This window comes from Sphaeramia orbicularis, chromosome 16 (genome assembly GCF_902148855.1).
Source record: "Sphaeramia orbicularis chromosome 16, fSphaOr1.1, whole genome shotgun sequence".
Classification (NCBI taxonomy): domain Eukaryota; kingdom Metazoa; phylum Chordata; class Actinopteri; order Kurtiformes; family Apogonidae; genus Sphaeramia; species Sphaeramia orbicularis.
The window spans coordinates 22,962,434-22,972,736 of record NC_043972.1 but is presented as its reverse complement, the minus strand read 5'-3'; the positions used below and the strand labels follow the sequence as shown (position 1 = coordinate 22,972,736).

The following is a 10,303-nucleotide window of genomic DNA, read 5'->3' as shown; positions in this document are numbered from 1 at the left end:
TAGAAATTCACTCTATACAGTTATGATGAACTGAGACATTAGCTACAGAGACCAAAATCATTTCTGTAGCAGAAGTGCTGTATAGTTTGAAACTTAACATGGTGGTCTATAGAGACGGACTCATTCTGGAATATGAAGTGGACATTGAAGAAACTGCAGGTTTGATACCTCATGTTGACACTGACGCTTGGACTTCACAGATTGTTTTGACCCATAATTTTATCAGTGTTCAGATCTACATGAAGTGGGGATCAGCGTCATACATTACAGCACTTTACCCTAATGACAATAATGCTGTTTTTGGATCTGGTTTCAGAGCAGCTCTCTGTGGATTAGATCTAATCTGAGTTAATCTGCTCTTTAGCCCCTCCCCCTTCCCCTGGCTCGGCCTGGTTCGGCTCAGTCTTCTTTGTTTGTGGTGGTCCGTGATGAGAGCAGCTCCAGGGGGCTTCCTGGTGCTCCCATGGCCCGGGTCGGGCTCTGGGGGCTCGGATCCAGGGCTGGAGGTGGAGGTGGAGGTGGAGGGCCACTGGGGGCTGCTACGCTGCGGAGCTGTGCTGGGATTCACTCTGATCTGTAAGAACCTCATTTACCTCATGATTATCAATCATCAGTCAGAGCAGTATAGAGCCACAGACAGAACCTGTCCACAGATTAGGACATTGAAGAAATGCACTCAGTATAAAATCTTCAATCTGAGCCATTTAGGACTCTGAGGAGAGTTTGTTTCATATTTTTATGTTTCTAAAAAAACATAGAGAGGATATAACCTAACGTAAACAGTTTATACAAGGAACTTAATATAAATCTTTTGCATACTTTCCATCTTGTTCTGTCTTTTATGTCAGTTTCACCCAATTTCAATTTCACTAATAACCATCTGGTTTGTGCAACTTTCATTCAGTACCAAAAATCAGTCTTTAGAATTTAAATAGGAATTTGACATTCATGGTTATCATTATTGATATGTATTGTACACATATTAATTCTTTGACATTTCACAGGTGTAGCAGTGTTACGGAAGTGGATTGCAGGTGGAGTTTGTCGCTGCTCAGTTCGTCTGGATGGGAAGACAGTTCTGATCACTGGAGCCAACACTGGCATTGGGAAGGAGACGAGCCGAGACATGGCCCGCAGAGGTCGGACCCACACTTACTTTTACTGTGTGAATAGTGTATTTACATCCACTGACATACAGAAAACTCTGCTGATGTTTAATGTTTAACTGTTCCCTTTGGGTTTGAGGTGTACAAGTCGGAACACACATTATTTTGTTAAATTTTCTAGATTATTTTATTAATTTCTTTCTTCATTTTGTTTGTTGTATGTATGATCCAGACGAGAACCTCAATCCAGAGATAAGAACTAAATTAGACTCAGGTTTTTACATCTGTCATTTCCTCCATCAACATCTTATGTACATCTTATCTTATAAACATCCCACCTCTTATTTCACATAACAGTAGCGGATGAAAACCAGCAGAAATGCACATTTTCTTTTCCCGATTTTCTAAAACATTATAAAAATTTAGCATACCTGAGGAAACCTGATGAATGTGTGCGTTACTGTGTCACTGTGCATGTAATTTTTTTAATCAGCTTACATTGCTCAGCCTTTCTGAGAGTACTGTGACCTCTGACCTCTGGTTATGTAACCAAGCTGTTAGGGACAAGAGGGGACGACCATAGCTTTAAACTGAAGCCGAAGCTTTAGTATTTTAAAGAGTACAATTATTATTCCATTGATACATTTTAGAGCAGGAGTTGTCAGTGTTTAACATCTAAGGCAGGGGTGTCCAAATCCAGTCCTCGAGGACCAGTATCCTCCATGTTTTAGATATTTCCCTCTTCCAGCACACCTGGTTCAATTAATAATTAGCTCATCATCAAGCTCTGCAGAAGCCTGATAACAATGTAATGGCTTCCAGGTGTGATGGAAGAGGGAATATCTAAAACATGCAGGATACCGGCCCTTAAGGACTGGATTTGGACACCCTTGGTCTAAGGAAACATTTCATACCAGGAAGTTAAAAAAAAAATCTGTTTCAAGCTTTAAAATATATTTAAGTCCTTTAGATACAGAAACTGCTTTTAATATTTTACCTTTCTAGAATATGCAAATAGAAAATAACATCACATCATGTGACAAGATAAGCTGTGAGCAGAGATTCACATTTTAGTGAATATGACATGACTTCACTGGACACCAATCAGCCATAACCACCATAGGCCATTCTGGCAGGACATGGAATAATAATACAGATTATTTAATTACAATGCCACCTTTCACTGGGTTGGATACATTAAGCAACAAATGAACATTTAGTCCTTGAAGCTGATGTTTTGGAAGCAGTAAAATGAGCAACATAATGAACTGAGTGACTTTGACCAGGTCCATGTTGTAACAGTGATGACTGGATCAGAACATCTCCACACCTGCAGGTCTTGTTGGGTGTTCCTGGTCTGCAGTGGTTAGTACCGACCAAAAATGAATTAAGGAAGGACATCCCAACCTCAGGACAATTGATTATCTGTGGGAGGTGTTGGACAAATAAATCTGATCATGGAAGTCCACCTCTCTACTTCCAGGACTTCGGGGATCTGTTGCTATCGTCCTGGTCCAGATACCACAGCACACCTTTAGAGGTCTGGTGGAGTCTAGGCCTCAGGTCACAGCTGTTTATGTGGAAAAAGGGAAACTACACAATATTAGACAGGTGTAATAATGTTATGATCCCAGATTGGTTGAGATCAGATTGTTATTCTTTAGATACTTTTTGTAGGTATGAACCACTTTACATTGAGAATGAACAACCCGATCTGGAAATGCTCTGAGCCAGTGATTTGGACTTCACTTGTCATAGTTACTTAGATCCCGACTCTTGCCCATTTTGCTGTTTATAACACATCAACACACTGTGGGCCAAATGTTCACTTGCTGCCCAAAACATCCCATGCACTGACCGATCATACTGTAATGACTGTAATGAATTGGCTTAGAGTCTGGTTTTGACCAACTCTATATATAAAGTGTCATGAGATAACTTTTTTTGTGATCTGGCATTATATAAATAAAATTTGATTGATTGAATGATTTAATTGGTTTTCCCCTGTAAGTCGCTTTGGAAAAAAGCGTCTGCCAAATGCATAAACATAAACATAATGAAATAATCAACATTAATACACCTTTGTCTGTCAGTGGTTAGAATGTTGTGGCTGATCAGATGAATACATAGAATGAATGGTATTTCAATATGTGGTCCAGTAGTTACGGGATCAGTTTATATTATACTGTAACCTCTCATTTATTTCCAGTGGAGGACATTGTGAAAATGATCAAATCCACCATTCTTTGAAGCTACGTTTCTTTGTCATACTTTAACAGAGGCACATGGTTGCAACTTCAAACGGGTCATTAAACTTCAGACTTTGTTGGTTTTATCTGCTGGTTGTGTGTCTGATCCACCATCCTCTGTTATTTTAGGTCTATGTTCCACGTCCTCTGTCACTCTGGGTCTACACTGGAAAAAATCTAAATCTTACCAAGTGTATTTTTCTCATTTCTAGTCAAAATATCTCATCACACTTAAAATAAGACATAATCACCTAAAGAGTAACTTTTCAGTGAGATATAAGAACTTATTCTTGGCAAATAGATCTTGAAAATCTTATTTCAAGAAATCTTACCAAGATAATTTTGTTCCATTGTCAGATTTTCTTGCTTAATTCAAGCAAAAATATCCTGTATTATTATTATTATTTTTTTTTTTTACTTGTTTTTAGAGGGGCATTTTTTACACTGTATGTCCAGCTTCTTCTATTCCTTCGGTTCTGGGTGGTGATGAGTGTGTTTGGTTGGCCGTTTCAGGGGCCCGGGTGATAATGGCCTGTAGAGATCTGACCCGTGCAGAGCGAGCTGCAGAGGAAATCCGCCAATCGACAGGAAATGGAAATGTGGTGATCAGACACCTGGACCTGGCTTCCATGTACTCGGTTCGACAGTTCGCCAAAGACTTCATAGACAGTGAAGACAGACTAGACATCCTGATCAACAATGCAGGTGAGTCACATGGTCACCTGTCTGTGCCTTTACTGGTAAAATGGAGAATTTGTCTGCTAGTGTGGTAGAAATCCACACATAGATCCCTTCAGTGGATATGTGTTGTAGCTGTTTGTGTGCAAAGTGAACAGAGAATCAGGTTACATTAATATTATGTGAAGACTCTCAGACCATTCTGACTTCAAATCAAAACAAAAACAACAGAGTGAAAATGATGAACATTCACTTCACTCCAAGTCAGTTTTCAATGATTTTCATTTTTCAACAGAACTCAAATCATCATGATGCCTTTTTCTCATGATCCAGTCTCCATTTAGTGTTTGTTTCATATGATTAATACTTTTATAATACGTTGGTGTTGCATCTTTTTACATTTATTGTGCATGACATTAAACAATGGATTCACTAAGAGATCATCTTTTCTGTGGGTTATTGTTTCATCCATTTAGGTTGAAATCTGTTAAAGTTGTGATAATGCAAAATAAAAACAAGTGGTGCCAGGTACAACAAACCCCCTCCCCTCACACATGTTGTAGTTTATTTTGGCATCAATCCAGTTGATGTCATCATGTTTATATATTGCTGATGTCAGCATTTCAACTGCCTCTACATATGTGCCAAGTTTGAAGTAAATTGTAACAAAATTGAAGTTTTTATAGACATTTGAAATTCCTCCCATTATAAGATAAGATTGAAAAAATTCATTAAAATTTTTTAACTTTGACCCACTTTTCCCAAAATGTAACCACGTGTATTATGAGTCCTTGGCAGTCTATAAACCCAATTAGGTATGAATTCAACCGATAGTTTTGCTGCTACAGACATTTGAAATTTTGGCCATTATAAGTAAATGGGATAAAAAATTAAAAAAAATAAAAAATTCATAAAAAATTTTAACTTTGACTTATTTTTCCCAAAATGTATTGACATCTATTCTGGATCACTGATAATCTATAAACCAAATTTGGTATGAATTCAACCAATAGTTTTGCTGCTGGAGTGTTAACAAACAAACAAACAAACTATAAGCACTTGGAGAGCGCAGACCTCTACCAAAGCAGATCAGAGCCCGGATTTGGATGAAAATTTCAGGAAATGTTGATACTGGCACAAGGAACAAATGATTAAATTTTGGTGGTGATCAGGGGTGGTGGGGGGGCCCACAGGGGCCCACTGAGGGGGCGCTGTCTTTTCTAGAAAAGCACTCGGAGAGCGCAGACCTCCGCCAAGGCTGATCAGTGGGCTCCCGTGGCCCCACCACCACCCCCGATCACCACTGAAATTTAATCATTTGTTCCTTGTGCCAGTATCAACATTTCCTGAAATTTTCATCCAAATCCGTCAATAACTTTTTGAGTTATCTTGCACACAAACAGACAGACAAACAAACCAATGCCGACAAAAACATAACCTCCTTGGCAGAGGTAATAAACTGAACCAAAAACCATACCCCTTGCCTCCCCTTCGGGGGGCGGGGTAATAACTGATAATTCATCTCAAATGCATAAAAATATAGGTGTGTTTAGAAAATGTAATGTGTGTAATGTATACATATTTGTGTTAAAATGTAGGAAGTAATAGGGAAATGTCAGAAAATAGACCAGAGACACTCTACTTTATTTTTACTCTACTAATATCATTTGCGTTTTACTAACACACACAGTCCAGTTTCAGTTACTTGTCACATATCATGTAAAAGCTCAAGTTTTCCTCCACGTAATGTTAATTGTTTATCATTTGATTCTTTGGCTGTATTTTGTTACCAATAATAACTTTGCTGTACAGGTGTGATGATGTGTCCTAAATGGCTGACAGAGGATGGCTTTGAGACTCAACTGGGCGTTAACCACTTGGGTCACTTCCTGCTGACCAATCTGCTGCTGCCAAAGCTGAAGAGCTCCACCCCCAGCCGCGTGGTCAATGTATCGTCCATTGCCCACCGGGGAGGTACGTCCATCCTCTGACCTCTGACCTTCCTCTGGTGTATTTCAGTAAGTTTTTTAAAATGATTTTGATGTTTCAGGGCGGATTGACTTTGATGATCTGTTCTTCAGTCGGCGGCCATACAGCGCTCTGGAGAGTTACAGACAGAGCAAACTGGCCAATGTCCTGTTCACCAGAGAACTCGGACAACGCCTCCGAGGTTAGAGCGCCAGAAAACACTTACCATATAGTTAAATACCGACTTCATATTTTCAACATCAGAATGGAGTTCACAGTGTCTGCCTCTTGATCTAAGTGGGACATCAATGATCCTACCAAGAATGTACACAGAGGGTCATTAATGACACTGTAATAAATATAGTTAAAGATACCAACTATTTGGGCTTATACTAATGGAGGGATGTTTGTTATAGTGATACACTTGTTTTTATGCCTGTCATACATGAACAATATCTTTTGGGAAACTCTTGTCACCACAACTTTAGAAATAAATATTAAAATATAGAAGATGTGATTCATATTTAATGTGGGGTTGCACCTGCTCATAATAGCGCTCAAGCACAAACATTATTTATTTGTTTGTTTGTTTGTTTGTTTGTTTGTATTTTTTCACAAGATTTCAGTGAGCTGTAATTTGATAAATATACAGTTTTGGACCTTCTTTTATAGAAGCTAAAAACATCATGTTACTTAGAATGACTTCTACAGTTTTAATGCATTTATCATGAGCAGTTCATACAGAGTGAGTCCTTGAACTTAGCGTCTGTGACTATATGATTTACTTTTACTTAGCCCCCACATTTTCAAAGTTCCAGTGTCTGACAAACTAATAGAGATTTAAGGCTGAAATTTTATTCAAGATTCAAGAAGTTTATTGTCATATCCACAGCAGTACTGAGCTCCCTTCATATGACTAAAGTAAACAGTTAAACTAAACTAAAATGAAATAAAGAAAATAAACTGTACAGTTAAAACAATTTAAACCAAACTAAAACACAATGAAGGAAATAAACTGTACATTAAGCAAGGAAAAATAAATAGGTAAAATAAAATGAAGCAACTACCCTGTGCAAAGAGTAAGTGTATCAAGGTGCAAAAAAAAAAAAAAAAGATTGATTGTGCAAAATACAACATACTGTCACAGTGGCAAGATGTTGAATGCAAATATGCAAGGATATGTACAGATATGAGTTGTAGTCAGTCAGTGGTTCAGTAGTCTGATGGTCTGTGGATAAAAACTGGTCCTTTTTCTGGTTGTCTTTGCTTTCACGCTCCTGTAGCGTCTGCCAGATGGCAGGAGGGTGAACAGTGTGTGTTGTGGGTAGATGTTGTCCTTGACAATATTGTGTGGTCTCTTTGTGACCCGGGTAATGTAGATGTCCTGTAGTGTTGGGAAGGTTGCTCCACAGATGAAGTGTGCCATTTTAATGACATGCTGGAGAGCCTTCCTGTCCTGAATGGTGCAGCTTCCATACCACACTGTGATGGAATGTGTCAGGATGCTCTCCACTGTTCATCTGTAAAAGTCACTGTGGAGTTTCAAGGATAATTCAGATTTCCTCAGCTTTCTTAAGAAGAAGAGTCTCTGTTGAGCCTTCTTAATGAAGGCATTTACTTGGACTAATAATATTATTTTCTTGCAATATGAAGCAAATCAGAAATAGTAAAGTTAACTAAATTGAAATTTAGAAAAAAAAATAAAAGGTGCAATAAATGAAGAAACTCCTCAATATTTCTCAACTCTAATAAATTTTCTCTAAAATTTTTTATCTACAATTTATGTACTGTAGTTTAATTTCTATCACTCTATGCTGATGATACTTTCTTTTCTTAATTAAACATCACAAAGCAAAAACTTGCTTACCGAAAAATTACTAAAACAAAAATGATCAGTTACACTCTCTAGAAACCAGAGACTTTGAAACTCTGTGACTGGGTGTTTGCAGCTGAAATGTATCCTGAGAGTTTAATCTAAGATCACTTTTAATCTATTTTTCATAAGTACCTCTGAATTTGAGTCAGTCTCTTCTTGTAGACATATAAACTCATACTAAACTGAATAAAATATTCATCTCAAACTCAAACTAACACATGAACTAAAGAAAAACTTAAAAAAAAGAAAAAAAAAAAAAAACTTAAAGCAAAAAACCAAATCTATCAACATTTCAAACAGTACGTTGCTGAGCTGTGATTGGCTGTTGTGGTTTGCCCGTCAGGCACGGGGGTGTCGACGTTCTGCCTCCACCCTGGTGTGATCCGGACCGAGTTGGGTCGTCACGTTGAGGGCTGGTTCCCTCTTCTGGGGATGCTACTGAGGCTGCCCTCCCTGCTGCTCATGAAGACACCCACTCAGGGCAGCCAGACCACAGTGTACTGCGCCGTGACGCCGGGGCTGGAGGGCCTTTCAGGACGCTACTTCAGGTACGGCTTAGAGCGCTGGGCTGAGGTCACATATGTTTCATTCAACGGTTTGTTTGGTTTTTTTTAATGATTTTGTTCATTTGTGTCCATTTTATTATTGTTTTGTTCATATTTGGTTTAGATTTTTCCTCTGTTTTAGTCATCATTCGCTCATTTTGTTGATTTTGTTTTTACATTTTGTATATTTTTGTGCATTATGTTGTTAATTTTATTCATTTAATATTAATTTTTAAAAATTAATTTGGTCATTTGTATTCATTCTGCTATTATTTTGTTCAAATTTTGTTAAATTTAGTCAGTTATTTTGTGTTTTTTTTTCATCTGTTTTATTCATCATTGTGTTGATTTTGTCAATTGATTTTGTTCACATCTGGTAATTTTTTGTTGACTGTGTTATTGATTTTATTGATATATGCTAATTTTTGTCAGTTCTTAAGATTTTTCATCTGTTTTATACATTATTGTGCTCATTTTGTTGATTATTCTGTTCATTTTTTTATGTTATGTTGTTCATGTTATTCTTTTTTTTTTTTTTCCATTTTTGTCAGTTTTCTTGACTTATCATTTGTTTTAATCTTTTTGTTAATTTTGTTGATTATAAGTTCACATTTTGTTCATCAGTGTTGATTAGATTCATTTTATTCATAATTTGCATTTTGTTGATTATTTTGTTCATTTCAATTCACTATTAATTATTTAGTTATATTTTATAATTATTCGTTCATATTTTTGTTCTGCTGATTATTTTGTTTAGATAGTGACACATTTGGATGTAAATCTGAAGTTAATTTTGGTGTCTGTGACGTGGAATCATGTGATTGCAGTGACTGTGCGGAGAAAGAGACGGCTCCTGAGGGTCGTGACGACGCTGTGGCCAGGAGGCTTTGGGATGAGAGTGCACGATTAGTCGGATTAAAGGACACATGATGACCTCTGTCATCTGACCTGTTACCTGATGTCACTGTCTAAAGAGGTTATGTCAGGTCACGTGAATGACAGCTAGCGGGAACCAATCAGAGAGTAGTTTAACTTGGACGTTCTCCTAATGTTTTTTTTTAACAGTGGTTCCCACACATTCTCACCAAGTTTTTATTTTAGTTTATTTTTATTTTATTTTATTCATTTTGAATATCAAACAAACCAAAACAGAACAAGGGGAAAAAAAATGTTAAAAAAAAAAAAGAAAAAAAGAAAACTTTCAAAAAGGAATGGTATGAAATACATCTTATATACTCCCGCCCCCTTACCCCATTTTTTTCTACTGATCACAAAGTCCCATATCAGTTCCTCAAAGTACATTAACAAATCTTACACGTCAAAATAAATTCTAAACAATCCTGCACAAAATACAAAGAATATTGTACATATCAAAAATAAATTATGTTCATTTCATAGCCGTATTACACATAGATAAACTTCACTTCAAACAAAAAACAGGCAAAAGAAATTCCAGATCCAAAAGGATATTCCAATTAACTCCAATTTATTTATTTACTCCAAACCTGTTTATGGAAATGTAGATGATTCACATTTTCTGTACATTTTGCTTTGAACTCACCTTACATTTTGTGGAAACACGGCTGTTGTTAAAAGTTCACCGTAGTCTTCGTCCAAGTAGATTACGATTTCCTTTCAGTTCTGGATTAAAGCACAGCCATCAGGACTCACTGTGTGATAGGACCCCACTTCCTCTGAGATTGATGTGTCTTGTTTTAATATTGTTTGAGGTAAGTGTTGTTAAATCTACTAGAATCTGGGTGTGTATTTGCAGAAAAAAAACTCCCTCAAATCATCACTATTGGTGAAAGTGATGTAAATGAACATCTTTTCTTCTGTCAGTCCCTTCATCCATCTGCATATTAAAGCTGTCTGTGTCAT

At 37.1% G+C, this 10,303-nt stretch overlaps 1 protein-coding gene across 2 annotated transcripts; it reads left to right on the top strand.

The window, feature by feature from the left end:
• Positions 1-386: 386 nt before the first annotated feature.
• On the top strand, positions 387-9,540 carry LOC115435027 (retinol dehydrogenase 12). 2 transcript variants are annotated; one of them, XM_030157200.1, is made up of 7 exons: positions 387-576; positions 1,005-1,139; positions 3,869-4,060; positions 5,846-6,007; positions 6,084-6,203; positions 8,221-8,425; positions 9,250-9,540. In XM_030157200.1, the coding sequence occupies exons 1-7, from the start codon at positions 429-431 to the stop codon at positions 9,350-9,352; spliced, it is 1,065 nt and encodes a 354-aa protein (XP_030013060.1). In that variant the 5' UTR covers positions 387-428; the 3' UTR covers positions 9,353-9,540. The 2 variants fall into 2 exon arrangements, with proteins under 2 accessions (XP_030013060.1, XP_030013061.1); XM_030157201.1 differs by having other exon boundaries at positions 389-576; positions 6,084-6,206; positions 8,224-8,425.
• The last annotated feature ends 763 nt before the right edge of the window (positions 9,541-10,303 follow it).